Source organism: Coregonus lavaretus (assembly GCF_964263955.1).
Source record: "Coregonus lavaretus genome assembly, chromosome: 11".
Classification (NCBI taxonomy): domain Eukaryota; kingdom Metazoa; phylum Chordata; class Actinopteri; order Salmoniformes; family Salmonidae; genus Coregonus; species Coregonus lavaretus.
Window position 1 is genome coordinate 35,902,647 of NC_139998.1, and position 21,178 is coordinate 35,923,824.

Genomic DNA, 21,178 nt, shown 5'->3' on the forward strand with positions numbered 1-21,178 from the left:
GGTCACACCAAAAGGTTACCCATAAATACATAGATAAACATGACTACGTAATCATTAAGACATAAAACAAATTACAGGGTCAAGATTCCCTTCGCTTCTCTTTAAATGTTTATCATTAGGAAGTAGAAAGTGGGAGAAAAGGGGAATGAAGAGAGCAAAATAGTAAATGGGAGAAATGAACACAACATGATCTTTGTATAAGCAGTAGAGCTTATTATGCCAGCACTAATTTCCCCTCAGGAGCTCATTAAAGTCTTGAGAGTGAGCAGCAGTAAGAGAAGAGTGGTGGAAGCCCCCAATGACCAGACTGAATTGCTCTCTCTACAGTGGATCTTGGGCCAGGCAGGCAGCATAACGTTACTGGGAACAACACACACCGCCACACACACAGAAAGAACATCAGCGTGGATCTTTGGCTCTTTCACACATGAGCACACACATACAGTACATACTGTATACATGCGTGCACGCACACACGCACAAGCACACGCACACACACACATTACATCTTGATCATCACTTACTCCAGCCAACTTTTTGGAATTCATTGGAAGATGGGGAGATGGATAGAGACGGTCTTAGATGTTATGCCAATTAGGTTTCAGCAAATGAATCGCAATGAGAGTTTCGGATTAAGTTTAAGAAAAATAAAAGTACAATTTATATTTTATTGGATAAAAGCAAATAAAAAACAATAGATCAATTGATTGATTGGTAAATAAAAGGGAGGATTTGTCTCTTCTAAATATTCACATGTATTTTACAGTTAATAATCATAATAAAATTCCTTTATAGTTTTTCTGGTATAGTTTCAGTTTAGCCACATTTCAACCGAAACAAGAACAAGAAGCATCAGTAGTTAAGGGAGCCTCATAATCCACACACAATCACTACGTTTTAACATTAAAATACGGAAATACAGATATTCAACCAGATTCTGTTAATCACATGTTATATCGTATAGAAACTTTCAGATTTTATATATATCCAGTATACAGCAGGAGTCTTTAGAGTTTCAGCAATCCTCCAATCATCCAATCATGACAAAGCAGGGACACCCTTACTGGGAGGAGAAGGCTAGAAAGAAGAGCAGCAGAGGGGAGGATAAAAGAACAGGAGAGGAGTAAAGGACAGAAGGAGCATTGAACAGGGGATCAATAAACATGAAGAAATGGGGTGGGGAGTGAGGAGAACTTAATGGTACAGTACTGTATCTGTCTGGACTTGAAATGACAGAGGTGGGTGGGATGTAGAAAATGTATTGCCAGACTGTACACAGACATAAAAATACAATGAAAATGGAGTCACAGAAAATGGATGGGGATGGCCATACAGAATGTGGAAACATGGTTGATGCAGCTCTTTGACACTGTAGGTAATACAGAGACATTCCTCAAAGCAGATGCAGAAACAGATGATGAGGGGGAAGGGGTGGACTTGGCCTCTAGGGTTAACTCTCTTTAACGTTTTTAAATGATAGTATTTCTAAGGATAAAAAAGTTGTGGCTGTCCAGAGCTGTAGCCAGGCAGCGGAGTGAGTGAGTGTGTTGGAGAGCCTGCCCAACTAATTATACCCTACTCATCTCTCTAACTTCCTCTCCCATATCTCTTTCTCTCCTCCTCTCCCTCTTTTTATCTTTCATCATCTCTCTCTGTCTGTCTCCACAGTCTTCCAAGCAGCCAAGCCGAGAAGCATTAGTCCCTCCTGTCTCCTTGTCTTCTACATGGGGAAGACCAGGAACCCAGAGAACGTGGAGTACTTCCAGCCCCCCATGAGGTTTCCTCTCTCTAGTTTGAGATAGGCTCGGTCCCCCTTCTCCATTTGGATCAGCACTCCGTTACTGGCAGCCTCACGTGTCACATCCTGGTCCCCAGCGAAGGCCGAGATCACAGGCCATCCATTATGCATCAGGCTTACCTACAGGAGAGGACATACTACAGTTAGAGATGGTTAAATACACCCACATCTCTACACACAAACACACACACACACACACACACACACACACACAAAGACACACCGCACCTGTCAATCTCTGCCCATAGGTCACTCCCCACTGAGCCCTGACTTCTGTGTGAGACCACACACACCACACACACACACACACACACACACACACACACACACACACACACACCCTACAGGCAATACTAGAACACAGAGGACACAGACATGAACATTACATAATTTCACTAATTCAGACTCATACACGGTTCACCTGCCTTGTGCCGAGTTTAAGAGTGAAGAGTAAAAACGCTCCTTGACTGATACATGCCCTAAATATACAAACAGACAGCATCTAAATCATGCATAAGAGTGCATAAAAGAGATCAAAACACTCATCTTAGGCCTGAAAGATTAAGAGGTGCTTGGTTTGAGAGAGAGAGAGATGTCATCTAAGAGAGGCAGGACAAAGCAGCCTCTGTTCAGTGTGCTAAATGAGTTCACGGTGAACAGGGAGGTGGACTGGAGGAAAGCCAAGCCTCTACATCACTTCCACCCAGCCAGGGCCCAGGGGAGACTCACTCAGCTCCCACCCAGCCCCACCCTCACCCCAGCACCATCCCCAGCCCCATACCCACTCACACTGAGGAGGGGAGAGGGAACCTCATTCAGCTGGATGGTTCAAACTGGCAGAAATCCCTCTTCTGTGGCAGTTATGTATGGGACTAATAAACCGGTGACAGAACATTTGCAGGATGGTCCTGTTCACAGCAGAGTCATGAGGGGGAGGCTAGGAAGAAGGGTGAGAGGGTGAGGAATAGAGACCACATGTACAAACCCCTGACTGAGCCCTGTATTCATTAAGGGGGGGGGGGGGGGGGTAATCACCACCCCTTCCCAAAAACACCATCACTCAATCACTCCAATCACGCCAACCACTGCAAATTACAGCACATGTGTAAATGGCATAATGGCTGGTGCATGGTGTCAGCATTCCATAGAGCTGCTGAATTCTTTAACGCGTAAGCACCCAATTAAGCCCAGAGAGAGAAGCTTTAGATATACATTTGGTGAGTGGGTTTCCGCCCACAGTTTAATGCAGCACTTAGCTGTAATGAAAAAGAAGACATCCTCCTCTCATGACACATCATTTCCTGTCCAAAGAGACAGACGACAGCAGTGACGTGACAACAGACCACTTTCTCTCCACTCAGTGAAGGGAGACACAATGACTGGCCAGTGGGCAGCAAGGACATATTTAGAAATGTCATGTTTTTGGGAGAAGTATGCTTTTAAAGTATTATTTTTTACTTGATCAAAGTTGCCTAAGGGAGACTCAAGGAGAAGATTGCTAAAAAATGCACGTTTTTACAGCGGATATGGTGGCTCATAATAAACACTAATGTGCTCACATGATTCAACAGCTTGTGCAATCAACACTCTTGCTTCTCTTTTAAAGGGAAATATCAAATTCATATTCATCATCTCCAGCACCACCCCAACATCAACATATGTGAAATTTTTCTATGTTTTGTAGTAAAAAAGATTGAGGAAAATAAGTGTTTCCAGTGACATCATTGGTGTGCATCGTGTGAGTTTGACCAATTGTGAATAGGCGTTGCCTACTAATTGCCTACTAATTGTCTACTAATTGGTTGATAACGTCATGGGAAACACTTATCTTCCTCTTTTTTTTTTACTACAACACATAGAAACGTGCCAGTTTCACATATGTTGATGTTGGGGTGGTGCTGGAGATGAAGAATATGAAGTTGACGAATTGTGAAATGTCCATTTAATGCATGTGGAGGATGGTCTGAAGAGCCCCCATCCAGTATAGTGTGAGGTTCTGTAGCCTTCATCTCTCACTGTCAGTTTGAATGGCTGTTTGCCTGCTCTATCTTACTTGAATGAAATTAAGCTAGCCCGCTAAAGTAGGCTAGCACGAGGCTAGTACCTTTCAGACTGGGCTAGTAGAAAATGTGCCCAACTAGCACAGATTTTGGAACAAGGCTAGTAAAAACTGTGGTCTACTTGCCCCTCTGGCCAGTGCCCAAAATCCTTATGGTCCATCACTAGTATAGGGACTCATACTAAACTACAGTTATTGATTAGTTGGTTAATAGATTTTTTCAGGGTTCAGTACGTTGTACTTGGGGCTCATATGTAACACTCTATGACCATGGAGTATACTTATAACAATGGCAGCCTCTGAAAAGAGAAGTGTGCTCCTGTTTGTCCTTGAAGTTTCATGTTGGAACAATCTGTACTTGTGCCAACTAAAATTCACTGCCTCTCTATGAAGTATGAATAGTTACTTACATTCAACAGCAATGGAATTAGGAGGAGATAAGCATGTATCTACAGTACAAGTCAAACGTTTGGACACACCTACTCATTCCAGGGTTTTTCTTTATTTTTACTATTTTCTACATTGTTGAATAATAGTGAAGACATCAAAACTTTAAAATAACACAAGAGACCTGCTTGGGCCAAGAAACACGAGCAATGGACATTAGACTGGTGGAAATCTGTCCTTTGGTCTGATGAGTCCAAATTTGAGATTTTTGGTTCCAACCGCCATGTCTTTGTGAAATGCAGAGTAGGTGAACGGATGATCTCCACATGTGTGGTTCCCACCGTGAAGCATGGAGGAGGAGGTGTGATGGTGTGGGGGTGCTTTGCTGGTGACACTGTCAGGGATTTATTTAGAATTCAAGGCACACTGAACCAGCATGGTTACAACAGCATTCTGCAGTGATATGCCATCCCATTTGGTTTGAGCTTAGTGGGACTATCATTTGTTTTTCAACAGGACAATGACCCAACACACCTCCAGGCTGTGTAAGGGCTATTTGACCAAGACGGAGAGTGATGGAGTGCTGGCCTCCACAATCACCCGACCTCAACCCAATTGAAATGGTTTGAGATGAGTTGGACCGCAGAGTGAAGGAAAAGCAGCCAACAAGTGCTCAGCGTATGTGGGAACTCCTTCAAGACTGTTGGAAAAGCATTTCTCATTAAGCTGGTTGAGAGAATGCCAAGAGTGTGCAAAGCTGTCATCAAGGCAAAGGGTGGCTACTTTGAAGAATCTCAATTATATTTTGATTTGTTTAACACTTTTTTGGGTTATTACATGATTCCATATGTGTTATTTCATAGTTTTGATGTCTTCACTATTATTCTACAATAAAAATAAAGAAAAACCCTTGAATAAGTAGGTGTGTCCAAACTTTTGTCTGGTACTGTATGTTCAGTGGATTCAATTCTCAATACCCTGGTCTCAATGAGATCTACACAGATATGAGGAGGTGAGCTATTTATGGATGTTTCAAGATGGTAATGCCTGTATTCCTCCTTCAATAGCAAAATACTGGAGTGGTAAGACACTCCTGTTCCACATCCTTCTAGAAAGAACCTTGAAAGTTATTATCTCTATCCCTACCAATCCATATAAATCTATGTTAGTCTCTCATCTCATCTCTCTTCCTTTTCTCCCTCTCCCTCTCTCTCTCATTCTGTCACTCTCTACCTCCCTCTCTCCCTCCCCTCTTCCCTCCCTCTGTGTCCACATGACAAACAGCTCTAAGGCAATCAAACAGTGTGAGTTTTTAACACAGCAGTTGTGGCTATGTTGGACTAGTGTATCAGAGCTGAACTGAGCTGTGAATCCTCCATATATCTGTGAATCCTCTCCTCTTTGTTATTTGATTCACATATATATGGAGGATGCTACATTTGTAATCTCAAAGTCATTAACTCTTTTGTGACAAAAAAATTAACAGTGAAATATGTTTTAATGCATTATAGTTAGTTGCTTGAGTCAGGTGTCTGTAATTTGTACCTCTGTTTAAGGTTAGTTGGACTCAATGACATGATGGGTGAATATGGTTTTACAGGGCTTTTCCTTTTAATTTGGCTTGCCTGGTTTGTTTTCAATTAATTAATTTAGCTTCCAATAAGAGATGAATAACAGCATGTAATACTGAAGCCCTGTGGATTTCACTGCATAATTAGAACAGGGTTTAATTAGTGAAATATGCACTCTAATTAAGAGGGGCTGGTTTTAAAAGCCACGTTGTCTGTGTTAAATGTTATTTTAAAAGGGTTACATCTGATCAAGTGTATTCGCTTATTTAACGCATCAAAGGATTATTCTACTCCATTTGTGTTGCTTGCATGGGAAAATGTAGTTGTGAGTCGCTGCTCGATGGATTTGCGCTGTAAAATATGTATATGTGTATGTAAAGCTGACATTGATATTATCAATCAAGTAGTTTGTTTAAAATACCTGTTTGGTCTGTTTGGGTTTGGTCTGTTTGGTCTATTCACCTGCTGTCAAATGCAAACGCCAAGCCAGGCAGCAGGACAAAGCCACGCAGCAGGACATAGCGTGTTCTACGCTGCCGCTGTCCAAGGTCCTGAAGCCGCACCCGCAGCTACTGTACTGGCTGACTGGCTGTTCCTGCGCCAAATTGGCTCCATATGCTCATCGATTAATTATGATTCAGTGGGTGACTTACATCTGCAAACTATCATTTTCTCTGGGGAATGACATCTCACAAATCTACAAATTATTTCTAGCGGAATCTTTTTGAATGTACTAGTGTATTCAACTTTTATGAGGTCTACCAGCGGGTGCGTACACACACACACACACACACACACACACACACACACACACACACACACACACACACACACACACACACACACACACATTAAATAAAGTATTCATTATTTATAGGCCTACAGTGCACTGACCTGGATCGTTTGGCGATTATACACTTTCACCACGTGGAAATTAAAACTGTAAATCCCTTTGCGCGGGGCGATGAAATTGCTCCTTTCTTCGTCGAAATTCTTACCAATGTTTACAAGTATCTGGGGAAGAGAGAAAGAGTGTGAAGAGGGAAAAGTCACACTAACATCGAAGACACTCGTCGTTGTCATAGTATAAATGCTTTTTAATGTCTTTGCATCACAAAGTTAAAAGGAAATCACGCAATGCACCCTGATATATTGTAGGTCAGATGGCATTTGACTATAACTTTGTTAGTTTCAAATTAAAACTATTACAAATACCAAGTTAATACATTTTGGAATGCATCCATCGACGAAGTTCTGGGGCTCAAATGTCTAATTTTATGAGACCAAAATCCTGCCAAGCAGAACAATTTAATTTAATTGAATAGCCATTTGTTGGCTATTAACCTTTTGAGATATGGAGTAGCATGGAGTATGACTTCACCCTCTTGACATGGTATTACATTATTTGGAGAGATGTCAGACTTCATTTCATATCATCAAAAGGAACTTAAATATTCAAAGGCTGACTACTTTCACCTGTCTTTATCTATAAATCTAATCTCTATATTAAACCGCGAGCCTCCATTCTCTAACTCACGAATAGAATAGCCAGTGAGCTTTTTAAATACATTTTCAACAGTCATCCAAACCCCCTCCCGACACACTCTCGCTCACTCGCTCCCCATTACCAAGGTAGCCATACAGTGTGATATTGCAGACAGACAAGTCAGTGAAAGTTACCTGGTCAAAGTAGATTACCATAGTCCGGTTACTCATCTCCGAGGGCTCGTGGTTGGTGTTTCTCACCGCGGAAAAAGCCACTTTGGCGCTCCCGGAGCGCACCGATATCCCGAGCGCGGTCCCGGTGGGATCCGAAGTTGGGTTGGAATCGCAAACGACCAGACATTTACCCTCGAGTACGATGGGTTCCGTCTCGTTCTGAGAGTTCACTAGAGTCACTAGCCACACTGCACCCAGTAGGAGCGTCAACATTACGGCAACTTCACTCTGCACTTCGTTGCTGTATCCCGCACAAAGAAAGGGAGAATTTTCTGATTTCACGGATAGATAATATACTACTTCTTCTCTTCCGCAAAATTCAGCCTATTCAAATGACCAACTCCTTTTCGTTTCTTGAATTAAACCTCCTCTTGTGTGTTTCTCTAAGTCTTGAAAAAAGGTCAAAGACAGGTTTGGTTTTCCCGTTTATTTTTTATTTTTTTTAAATGAAGAGTCCCCCTTTACCCAGTCGTTCCCACTGTTAACTTATTTCCCCCCCTTTCGGCTCAAGCCTCCCCGCACCTTCTTGTCACTCCGTAATCGAATAACCAGTCGAGAGCGGTATGAGGCCCTTGTCGAGTTGAAGCGCAGTTGAATACATAGCGCGGGGTCTTCTTCTTGGGCGCTGAATTATTGATATGTGAGATATTAGAGCTGAAAAACAAAGGCTCGGACGCGCAATGCTCCCACCCGCTCGTTTTCACAGACTCCTCCCTCCTCCCTCACAGACTAGCGTATCTCCAGATTTCCTATCGCTGCGCTCGAGCCTGCCTCCCCACCATGTGACGGTGGTGGAGTAGTTTTTCCGCTCCGGAGGTGTTTTACAGGTGGACTTGGCTAGAGCAGAGCAGACACCGGAGGGGATGACACCGGAGGGGATGACACCGGAGGGAATGACACCGGAATGTTTGAGAGGAGAACCTACACGGACCACCAATTCTCATATCATCATTACTCTGATTTTGCACGCTATGATGAATTGCCAATGAAGCAGAAATAATAACAGGACGAAAATCTATCATCTGGATTCAAAGAAAAACTGCAGAGGCGCAATGCAAGTTTCTTACCCTCACGTGAAAGCCTAATGAAGCCAAAAGTCAATTATTTTGGGGGGGATATCGATCATGCGTGAAGAGAGATAAGAGAGGACGTTCTGAAATACTATATTGATCAAGAAATTGTAAGATAATGAGAATGATTGAGAGAGACAATATAAAAGATAAACAAAGCTATAGATAAAACTCATGGGGACAATACACTATTTTCTATTTTTCTCTACCTCTGCTGGGGGTACCCCGCACAAGCGGAAAGCCAAAGTTAAACCATGTTGACGATAACTGAATTGGGAAAAAGGACTTCTGGAAAGTGGCTTATTATATTGTTTCACATGAGTCTTCGCCTGCAGTTTAAACATGATGACAGAATCAGCCTGGCGTCTTTCTGTTCGGTGTATGTAATGTTATGAAGGCTGTCATTGCCTGCGGAGGGCCCTGTCCAAGTCGCATCTGACAAGGCTCGCTCACTCTGCGCCAGCGCAATGACTACATGGCATTTAATAAATTAGATCACTGAGTTCCTTTTAGGTGGAGAGACAAACAAAACCACATGCAGAGAAAAGGAGAGAAATAACAACAACTATAACATTCCTTTACTACATAAGTAAAGCGACTGATATAACATGATGAGATCAAACACAATCTTAATGAAAGTGTATATAGTGTTCTGAGACTAAATCGTCCTGTATTGAACATTGAGGAATGACTGAAAGTCGAATGGCGCTCTCCAAGGTAGCAGTGAATACATTTAAGCACCAACAATAAGGACAGCTCCTGCCATTACAAGCAAAGGAAAACATTGTTGTGCAAATCAGCCTACAATGCAATAAGTATCACTTAGATGAGATGTGAGACAAGATTCTGTTGTCACATGACTCCGCTTCAGTATAAGCACAAGTGGGAGTTTCAAAACCTCCAGCAGTTGTTCTATTCAGCCCAACAAGCAAGCGCGCACGCACACGCACACACACACACACACACACACACACACACACACACACACACACACACACACACACACACAGTGAGACAGTGAGGTAGAAGGTGAACAGTGAGTCCCAGGTTAGCGGAGCATCGGGATGGGAGGATGACGCCTAGTGACAGGCTCCCCTGGAGGGCCCTCCTTTCACACGCCACAAGTTGCCGCTTGCATTGCATCACACAGCCGCCGCCTGAGGTGCTCTCTTTCCCCGCATCACAGAGCAGGACTGGTATAAATAAACACATATGTTGCTCTGTGAGTGTGCTTGAGAGAGAGAGAGAGAGAGAGAGAGAGAGAGAGAGAGAGAGTGTGTGTGTGTGTGTGTGTGCATGTGCCACCAAGGTGTATGGCGTCAAATCAGCCTCCAAAGTCCATTGCGTGCGAGATGGCGCTGTCAAGCAAGATGAAACATCATTGAGCAAGCAAACACTGAGTCAAGAGCGCAGAGGATGGGTCCCACGAACAGAGGATGAGTGCCACGAGCGCACAGACCAGTCAAGAGCGCAGAATGTGGTCGAGCAAGCAGAGTATCGGTCCTGCAAGCACACAGGCAGCGGGGGCGTGAAAATTAAACTAGAGTTGCAAGTGTGACTTTGAACAAGCAAAACATCATTGCCACACGCAAAATATTAATTCGAAAGCAGAGATTTTTGTTTTGTTTTGCAGAGATACTTACTACATGTCAAGACTCAGAAGTTACTGCGCTCCCACAAATACACTGCATCCCCATATGGATTTCTCCTCTCACACCAAAAAATCTTTCTCTGGCAACTCCAATCTTTTACTATCATTTTATTACAGGTGAAAATTCTAGCCAATGAACATGGTCGTCAGTAGTTAACACAGCCACAAAGTCATAATTATTATGGCTAATCCCCGCCTATTTATACAATGTATCTTCTTAAACTCTGATTATAAACCTAACCCTAACCTTAACCACACTGCTAACTGTATGCCTAACCCTAACATTAAATTAAGACCAACAAGCACATGTTTGTTTTCATGACTTTTTATGATACAGACAATTTTGACTTTGTGGCTGTGTTATCTACCGGATGTTGACAGTGAAATGCAAGGTGATAGTGGTGAAGTAGGGATGATGGCCAACGATAAAAAGGTAAGCTCAATAGTTTTTCAGTAAAGAACCTAACTAACTAACTAATCAACTAACCTAGCTTGCCTAATAAAAAGCAGGCTATTGATTAGGCAAGCTAGGTTAGGTCAGCTAGCAGCTAGCTAGGAAGCAACTATCTAGCTAGCTAGTTATCTAGCTAATGTTTAACCACATATCAAAGTTAACAGTACCTTTGGTTTAACCAAGAGCATTGTAGCTAGCTGTCTAAGTCAATAAGGGGTTAGTAGAGGAGGAGGACTTGGAAGACCAGCATGACTGGGAGGGAGTGGCAGAGGAGGGAGAGGCAGGGTGAGAACAGACAGGGAAGACCCTCACTGGGGAAGAGGCCCTTGATTGAGATGGGGTGAGAGGGAGCCAAGAGAGATCAAACTCCGAACTAAACAGCCAACATTGTAAAGTTCTAATTGCATACTTTGAGATACAGTCTATTTGAAATACACATTTGATTACTTTTACTCTGGCATTTGTTTTTGCAGTACAATGTACGAGAATGACCTCTAACCATCTTCTCTCTCTCCATGCAGGCCCACTTTTAGTATGTGGTGGGGAAGTTGTCCTTTGCTTATCTGACAGAGATAGGAGATACAGGAGTCCACTCTGTTCCAAGTTCCTTGGCTCTCCTCTATGCACAGCACTCTGGGAAATTCCTGCAGGTAACCATGACTTCTATCAATCACCCCCCTAACTTAATCATTAGTGGTACTGAGAGTTCCTCTAAATGCTTTGACGCTGTATGGAGGCATTGTTATTAGGACATTTGTCACGCAGAGAGGATGACATGTTATTGACTTTGTCCAACTGCTGTTTATTTAGTTAGAAAGATGGTTCTATACTGAATGTGTAGAAGTAGGTTAGGTAAGGGATGAAGTGAAAACCTATAGGAGGATAGCTCTCTACGACAAGGGTTGGGCATTAAATGACAGCAAGCTGTTAAATACTGAGCCATACTGACTGATGAGTGACGTGGATTGGTACAGCTCGCCTCAATCTGACATAGTATGTTATCACTTCTTTGGCTAAATGATTATCCATAGTTGCCTCTTTTGAGACAGCTGCAGTCTTTAAATGGACTGTTACCTTGAATGCAACACTAACATCTTAAAACTTGTCATCTCCAATTGAACTTTGTTTATGACATTTCCTGACATCTATTTTTTATTGTCTCTCACTGCAGTTGTTTTCCCAGGAGACAGATCAGGGTGTGTGTAGAAAACGTATGTCTGACAAGGTGGAGTCAGGCTTCTAGTTCATCAACCTGGACCACTACACCTACGAGGCAGAGGACGACAAAATCTAGACCTGTGAGTCACCTTTGACCTTGACATAACTTTCTTCTAATGCTTTTGGGGTCATGGGTGTTCCCTAACTCATCTTGTGCCTTACACAACTCAGCACATATGTTTCCCTCCACCTTCTTCAGTGAAGTCCTGACCAGGGGTATCAAACTCCAATGTCTATGTACCTGTTGTGTTGGCGTAGTTACGGGACCAGTGGGTGGAGGTGTTGATGACAGTGATGCATCCGAGTGTGATCTCAACAAACAGCCGCTGTGCCAACACTATGCCTGATAATGACAACCAAATGATATCTTCCACACTGGATCACGGTAAACACACACTCAGTTTCTCTCTCTGTGTATGTCTGTTGTGCGTGAGAGAGTGAGTAATGGGTCTGTATATGCAAGTGTGTGTAGTGTAGGATATACGTTTTGTGTATATGAGTCTACTCTGAGTCTGTAGACACCATGTAATAATGCCTGTTTTTTGTTTGCACACCGTTTTCTTGTGTGTGATTTAGTGTAGTGTTTTGTCACATCCATTTATCTCTTGTCTGCTCAGATATCCCCAGACCAGTGTTAAGGCAGGAATGGACTACACTGTTTGTCTGAGCTTTCCCCTCTACTCTGCACTTAGTGATTTCCAGTCCTCATACACACATCAACTTGGTTAGTTCCCACTAGGGCTGCACGATATGGGAAAAAAATTTAAGATGTAATTTTTGTACAAACTATTGCGATTGCGATTTTACTTGTGATTATAGATCAAAACACTTGGGTCAACTGTTGGAATCATAGAAATAGAATGAGCACTATGATTTTATGGTTGGAATACAGTGGGCACTTGGAATGCAGTTTTGTGACAATGAATGAAAAAGAAAGGGAGGAGATGGCTGTGAAAGAGTAGGAACCAAAGTGTTGGTCAGTGTTTCCCATGGGACCCTAATTAGATTTAAATACAGTTGAAGTCGGAAGTTTACATACACCTTAGCCAAATACATTTGAAGTCGGAAGTTTACATACACTTAGGTTGGAGTCATTAAAACTAGTTTTTCAACCACTCCACAAATGTCTTGTTAACAAACTATAGTTTTGGCAAGTTGGTTAGGACATCTACTTTGTGCATGACACAAGTAATTTTTCCAACAATTGTTTACAGACAGATTATTTCACTTATAATTCACTGTATCACCATTCCAGTGGGTCAGAACACGTCTCCTTCCTGAGCGGTATGACGGCTGCGTGGTCCCATGGTGTTTATACTTGCGTACTATTGTTTGTACAGATGAACGTGGTACCTTCAGGCGTTTGGAAATTGCTCCCAAGGATGAACCAGACTTGTGGAGGTCTACACATTTTTTTCTGAGGTCTTGGCTGATTTCTTTTGATTTTCCCATGATGTCAAGTAAAGAGGCACTGAGTTTGAAGGTAGGCCTTGAAATACATCCACAGGTACACCTCAAATTGACTCAAATTATGTCAATTAGCCTATCAGAAGCTTCTAAAGCCATGACATCATTTTCTGGAATTTTCCAAGCTACAGTCAACTTAGTGTATGTAAACTTCTGACCCACTGGAATTGTGATACAGTGCATTCTAAGTGAAATAATCTGTATGTAAACAATTGTTGGAAAAAATACTTGTGTCATGCACAAAGTAGATGTCCTAACCGACTTGCCAAACTATAGTTTGTTAACAAGAAATTTGTGGAGTGGTTGAAAAACAAGTTTTAATGACTCCAACCTAAGTGTATGTAAACTTCCGACTTCAACTGTTGATGGGTACATTCAGACAAAGATTTTAGACTTTTCCTCTCTGATTATGAACAAGCTGTTGCACAAACAATGCTGATTTACTCCACCACTGGTAATGGCCTATATTAGGGCAAAAGTTCGCTAGCTAGATTTGCCCTATCTCTGTGGATTAGCTCGCTAGCGATTAGCATTAAGGGATAACATACATATTTTAGGCACATTTGCAGCTTGCTAAGACCAACTAACTAGCATTCTTCAGAGAGCAAGTTACACAAACAAATAGTATAATATAGAAAACGTGGATATCTATTAAGAAGCAAAGTGGAAAGCTGCGTTGTTCTTGTTTGGAAAAATCTGTTGACTGCATGCTGTTTGGTCTATGCATGCAGAGTGAATCTCGAGCACGAGGAAGTGCCTGCTTGAGTGACAAGGCTTGGTGTATGTGGGATTGGGAAGCAACCAATGGAGGAGAGACAGAGAGAACGCCGTTAACTCGAGCAATAAATCAAACGTTTAAAAAAAGGGCATTACAGAGGGCTAAATGGCGTTTCAAAATATGGCAGCCGTTTGCAATACGGATATTGCAGATGTCAATATCGCAATTTCGAGTAATCGTGGAGTCCTAGTTCCCACACACACACACACTGTTAAATCATGCATTGATGTCACTGGCATAAAAATTTGAGATACAAGGATTTAAAGTTGGGATTCAGCCCTTCGACTCTATACTAAATCTAATTCCATCTTCTGTATTTTTCTGTCCTCTCTATAGATTGTGCTGATGCCCCACTGTAAACACCTGGAGATCTTCACTGGTCGTGAGGGAGGTGCCGTGGCCACCAACAGTGCCTGGGAAACGTTCCAGCATTACCGCTATCTGGAGAACAGCCAGAGCGTGGTCAAGACCCCCTCCACTGACATCATCCGCAACTTCATCTTTAGCGCGTCAGCTCTGCTGCACCTGGGAGCTAAAGGTATTGCATCGCACTCCCAACAGTCATGTATGACTGCTTAAATATAATTAAACATACTTGTACAGTGCATTCGGAAAGTATTCAGACCCCTTCCCTTTTTCAAAATTTTGTTACATTACAGCCTTATTCTAAAATGTTTTTGCAATCTACACACAATACCCCATAATGACAAAACAAAAACAGGTTTTTAGAAATGTTTGCAAATGCATTAAAAATAAAAAACAGAAATACCTTATTTACATAAGTATTCAGATCCTTTGCTATGAGACTTGAAATTGAGCTCAGGTGCATACTGTTTCCATTGATCATCCTTGAGATGTTTATACAACTTGATGGTCCCACAGTTGACAATGCATTTCAGAGCAATAACCAAGCCATGAGGTCAAAGGAATTGTCCGTAGAGCCCCGAGACAGGATTGTGTTGAGGAACAGATCCGGGGAAGGGTACCAAAAAATGTCTGCAGCATTGAAGGTCCCCAAGAACACAGTGGCCTCCATCATTCTTAAATGGAAGAAGTTTGGACCCACCATGACTCTTCCTAGAGCTGGCGGCCTGGCCAAACTGAGCAATCGCGGGAGAAGGGCCTTGGTCAGGGAGGTGACCAAGAACCCAATGGTCACTCTAACAGAGCTCCAGAGTTCCTCTGTGGAGATGGGAGAACCTTCCAGAAGGAAAACGATAAAAACGTGCATGAAGGCCCGGTTGGAGTTTGCCAAAAGGCACCTAAAGGACTCTCAAACCATGAGAAACAAGATTCTCTGGTCTGATGAAACCAAGATTGAACTCTTTGGCCTGAATACCAAGCATCACGTCTGGAGGAAACCTGGCACCATCCCTACGGTGAAGCATTGTGGTGGCAGCATCATGCTGTGGGGATGTTTTTCAGAGGTAGGGACTGGGAGACTAGTCAGGATCAAGAGAAAGATGAACGGAGCAAAGTACAGAGAGATACTTGATGAAAACCTGCTCCATAGCGCTCAGGACCTCAGACGGGGGCGAAGGTTCACTTTCCAACAGGACAACAACCCTAAGCACACAGCCAAGACAACTCAGGAGTGGCATCGGGACATGTCTCTGAATGTCCTTGAGTGGCCCAGCCAGAGCCCGGACTTGAATGTGATCTAACATCTCTGGAGAGACCTGAAAATAGCTGTGCAGCGACGCTCCCCATCCAACCTGACAGAGGTTGAGAGGATCTGCAGAGAAGAATGGGAGAAACTCACCAAATACAGGTGTGCCAAGCTTGTAGCATCATACCAAAGAAGACTCGAGGCTGTAATCGCTGCCAAAGGCGCTTCAACAATGTACTGAGTAAAGGGTTTGAATTTTTGCATTGTCATTATGGGGTATTGTGTGTAGATTTATGATGAAACAAAAACAATTTAAGCAATTTTAGAATAAGGCTCTAACTTAACAAAATGTGGAAAAGTCAAGGGGTCTGAATACTTTTGTAACTAAAGGTCTAAGTAATGTTTCTTATGGCTCAATAATACTGACGCATGGAGTGGATTGTACACCTACAGTTGAAGTCGGAAGTTTACATACACTTAGGTTGGAGTCATTAAAACTCGTTTTTCAACCACTCCACAAATTTGTTGTTAACAAACTATAGTTTTGGCAAGTCGGTTAGGACATCTACTTTGTGCATGACACAGGTAATTTTTCCAACAATTGTTTACAGACAGATTATTTCACTTATAATTCACTGTATCACAATTCCAGTGGGTCAGAAGTTTACATGCACTAAATTGTGCCTTTAAACAGCTTGGAGAATTCCAGAAAATGATGTCATGGCATTAGAAGCTTCTGATAGGCTAATTGACATAATTTGAGTCAATTGGAGGTGTACCTGTGGATGTATTTCAAGGCCTAGCTTCAAACTCAGTGCCTCTTTGCTTGACACCATGGGAAAATCTAAAGAAATCAGCCAAGACCTCAGAAAAAAATTTAGTCTGGTTCATCCTTGGGAGCAATTTCCAAATGCCTGAAGGTACCACGTTCATCTGTACAAATAATAGTACGCAAGTATAACACCATGGGACCACGCAGCAATCATACCGCTCAGGAAGGAGACGCGTTCTGTCTCCTAGAGATTAACGTACTTTGGTGCGAAAATTGCAAATCAATCCCAGAACAACAGCAAAGGACCTTGTGAAGATGCTGGAGGAAACAGATACAAAAGTATCTATATCCACAGTAAAACGAGTCCTATGTCAACATAACCTGAAAGGCCGCTCAGCAAGGAAGAAGCCACTGCTTCAAAACCGCCATAAAAAAGCCAGACTATGGTTTGCAACTGCACATGGGGACAAATATCGTACTTTTTGGAGAAATGTCCTCAGGTGTGATGAAACAAAAATAGAACTGTTTGGCCATAATGACCATCGTTATGTTTGGAGGAAAAAGGGGGAACTTGCAAGCCGAAGAACACCATCCCAACCGTGAAGCACGGGGGTGGCAGCATCATGCTGTGGGTGTGCTTTACTGCAGGAGGGACTGGTGCACTTCACAAAATAGATGGCATCATGAGGAAGGACAATTATGTGGATATATTGAAGCAACATCTCAAGACATCAGTCAGGAAGTTAAAGCTTGGTCACAAATGGGACTTCCAAATGGACAATGACCCGAAGGATACTTCCAAAGTTGTGGCAAAATGGCTTAAGGACACCAAAGTCAAGGTATTGGAGTGGCCATCACAAAGCCCTGACCTCAATCCTATAGAAAATGTGTGGGCAGAACTGAAATAGCGTGTGCGAGCAAGGAGGCCTACAAACCTAACTCAGTTACACCAGCTCTGTCAAGAGGAATGGGCCAAAATTCATCCAACCTATTGTGGAAAGCTTGTGGAAGGCTACCCAAAACGTTTGACCCAAGTTAAACAATTTAAAGGCAATGCTACCAAATACTAATTGAGTTTATGTAAACTTCTGACGCACTGGGATTGTGATGAAAGAAATAAAAGCTGAAATAAATAATTCTCTCTACTATTATTCTGACATTTCACATTCTTAAAATAAAGTGGTGATCCTAACTGACCTAAGCCAGGGAATATTTACTAGGATTAAATGTCAGGAATTGTGAAAACTGAGTTTAAATGTGTTTGGCTAAGGTGTACAATGGGGAAGAAAAGTATTTAGTCAGCCACCAATTATGCACGTTCTCCCACTTAAAAAGATGAGAGAGGCCTGTAATTTTCATCATAGGTACACGTCAACTATGACAGACAAAATGAGAAAAAAAAATCCAGAAAATCACATTGTAGGATTTTTAATGAATTTATTTGCAAATTATGGTGGAAAATAAGTATTTGGTCACTAACAAAAGTTTCTCAATACTTTGTTACATACCCTTTGTTGGCAATGACACAGGTCAAACGTTTTCTGTAAGTCTTCACAAGGTTTTCACACACTGTTGCTGGTATTTTGGCCCATTCCTCCATGCAGATCTCCTCTAGAGCAGTGATGTTTTGGGGCTGTCGCTGGGCAACACGGACTTTCAACTCCCTCCAAAGATTTTCTATGGGGTTGAGATCTGGAGACTGGCTAGGCCACTCCAGGACCTTGAAATGCTTCTTACGAAGCCACTCATTCGTTGCCCGGGCGGTGTGTTTGGGTTCATTGTCATGCTGAAAGACCCAGCCACGTTTCATCTTCAATGCCCTTGCTGATGGAAGGAGGTTTTCACTCAAAATCTCACGATTGTCCCCGTTCATTCTTTCCTTTACACGGATCAGTCGTCCTGGTCCCTTTGCAGAAAAACAGCCCCAAAGCATGATGTTTCCACCCCCATGCTTCACAGTAGGTATGGTGTTCTTTGGATGCAACTCAGCATTCTTTGTCCTCCAAACACGATGAGTTGAGTTTTTACCAAAAGGTTATATTTTGGTTTCATCTGACCATATGACATTCTCCCAATCCTCTTCTGGATCATCCAAATGCACTCTAGCAAACTTCAGACGGGCCTGGACATGTACTGGCTTAAGTAGGGGGACACGTCTGGCACTGCAGGATTTGAGTCCCTGGCGGCGTAGTGTTTTACTGATGGTAGGCTTTGTTACTTTGGTCCCAGCTCTCTGCAGGTCATTCACCAGGTCCCCCCGTGTGGTTCTGGGATTTTTGCTCACCGTTCTTGTGATCATTTTGACCCCACGGGGTGAGATCTTGCGAGGGAGATTATCAGTGGTCTTGTATGTCTTCCATTTCCTAATAATTGCTCCCACAGTTGATTTCTTCAAACCAAGCTGCTTACCTATTGCAGATTCAGTCTTCCCAGCCTGGTGCAGGTCTACAATTTTGTTTCTGGTGTCCTTTGACAGCTCTTTGGTCTTGGCCATAGTGGAGTTTGGAGTGTGACTGTTTGAGGTTGTGGACAGGTGTCTTTTATACTGATAACAAGTTCAAACAGGTGCCATTAATACAGTTAACGAGTGGAGGACAGAGGAGCCTCTTAAAGAAGAAGTTACAGGTCTGTGAGAGCCAGAAATCTTGCTTGTTTGTAGGTGACCAAATACTTATTTTCCACCATAATTTGCAAATAAATTCATTAAAAATCCTACAATGTGATTTTCTGGAGAAAAAAAATCTCAATTTGTCTGTCATAGTTGACGTGTACCTATAATGAAAATTACAGGCCTCTCTCATCTTTTTAAGTGGGAGACCTTGCACAATTGGTGGCTGACTAAATACTTTTTTTTCCCCCACTGTATGTAAACTTCAACTGTAAATTCCTAGACTATTTAAATTTTTGTGTATCTCTTATACAGTGGGTTAAAGTTATGTATAGCAACCCCCTAGTGTAAAATAGTAAATAATGGTTACTTCTCAGAAAGTATTGAACTGTCAAGAAGAGTAAAACAAGGCTGTCTGCTGTCTCCATATCTATTTATGGAAATGAAAATGCTAGTTATTAAAATCAGACCCAACAAGAACATCAAGGGGTTATAATTTCCAGGGCTTAAAAACAAAAGTATACATAGGGCATACAACAATCTCAGCTCTGCAGGTTTTGCTGCAAAGACTGAATCATTAGATAATTTATTCTGATATTGCCTATTTATGGTCACAGGTTCAGGAATGTATACCAGAGATGTCTGAGTACTATCTATCCAAAATATAATGTGTATATAAAGAAGAAATATATTTGTTATGTGAACGCTGTGTATAAAATTACCAGCCTGAAATCCAACAGAGAAAAAAAAGAAACTGAAACCCAAAGGTGCTAAGACTTGAGTTAGGGCAACTTGAGAAACTTTGACAAAGACGTAACTATTGTTGGTTGACAATTTGATGCTTTCAATTTTATTTTTATAACGTTTATAATTTTTTGATTCAGACATTTTTCTTTTTGATCTGCTGCAAGGATGTTCTTCTCACCCAAGTCATAATTGCAAGCTCTCAAGTTTGGCCTGCCCACCTGCTCTCTCAACCAAATTTCTGTGCTCTCGACTGGTCTGTGCGCTCGCGACACTCATCCACTGCCCGCAGGACCCATCCTCTGTGCTCTCTACTCAGTGTTTCCTTGCTCAATGATGTTTCATCTTGCTCGACAGCGCCATCTTACGCGCAATGGACTATAGAGGCACATAAAGGTACAGTGGGGGTGTCGCAGTGACATACTAGCCAGTCATGAGCGTCAGGATGCCCGTGAAATTTGTCGGAGAGGAGTGAAGTGGAGTGAGGCGCATAAGAGCTGCCACAGTTTCACACGCCACGCCAGTTGAGCAAGACAAGGAGACATATTGACTGGAGATCAGGGCCCAGATTCACAAATCCTTCTTAAGAAACAATGTCTCCTTAACTGCAATTTTTTCCTTAACTATAGACTTATGAAGAAAGTTAAGCAAAGTTGCTATTCTACAAACAAGTTCTTACAAGTTCTTATATTTCTCCTTAAGCAAAAGGTTAAGAAGAAATTAGATTCTTGAAAATAAAGTTATTGGATTTCTTCTTGGACATTTTCTTAATTCCAAGATAGCTTAAACCTTGTCTTGAACTAAGGGCAGTGTGAGAATAAGATAATGAAAGCAATTTACCATGTTTAATTCACTCACAAACTTCATCTGAAAGTTTCAGTATTGATTATTTTAAACCCAAGAACATGTTTTAGAACAGTAATCTCCATAAGAAATAAGCTAACATTATTGCCATTGCTAGCTAGATAGAGTATTGCTAGAATGGTTGTCTAGTAGCAATCATCGTAAGTAGATAGTTAGGAAGTTCGTAAGAAGACATTTGAGAAGTAGTTAAGAAAATTATGAAATCTTAAGATATTGTTGAGAAATTGCATTTACGAACTATCCTATGAACCTCTTCTATTTTTTCTTAAGAAGCTTCTTAAGTGTTTGCATAAGAAGTGTTTTGTGAATCTGGGCCCTGTTCTGTCTGTGGAAGAGAGAGGATCATGCATAAGCCTGTCTGTCTGTATCTCTGTGTGTAAAATGAGCCTGTCTATATTGACACACTGGA

The 21,178-nt window shown here is 42.0% G+C and overlaps 1 protein-coding gene across 1 annotated transcript; it reads right to left on the bottom strand.

The window, feature by feature from the left end:
- Nucleotides 1-634: 634 nt before the first annotated feature.
- On the bottom strand, nucleotides 635-8,275 carry LOC311137427 (cerebellin-1). The gene is made up of 3 exons (XM_084171921.1): nucleotides 7,496-8,275; nucleotides 6,710-6,829; nucleotides 635-1,918 (listed from the first exon to the last, which is right to left on the bottom strand). The coding sequence occupies exons 1-3, from the start codon at nucleotides 7,745-7,747 to the stop codon at nucleotides 1,721-1,723; spliced, it is 570 nt and encodes a 189-aa protein (XP_084028047.1). The 5' UTR covers nucleotides 7,748-8,275; the 3' UTR covers nucleotides 635-1,720.
- Between the last annotated feature and the right edge of the window lie 12,903 nt (nucleotides 8,276-21,178).

Bases quoted from the DNA above. Each gene is read 5' to 3' on its own strand.
- LOC311137427 (XM_084171921.1), bottom strand. From the start codon at position 7,747: ATGTTGACGCTCCTACTGGGTGCAGTGTGGCTAGTGACTCTAGTGAAC. The intron at 6,830-7,495 runs GTAACTTTCACT...TCTCTTCCCCAG, and splicing joins TGGTAATCTACTTTGACCAG to ATACTTGTAAACATTGGTAA. The intron at 1,919-6,709 runs GTCAGTGCACTG...CCTCTCCTGTAG, and splicing joins ATAATCGCCAAACGATCCAG to GTAAGCCTGATGCATAATGG.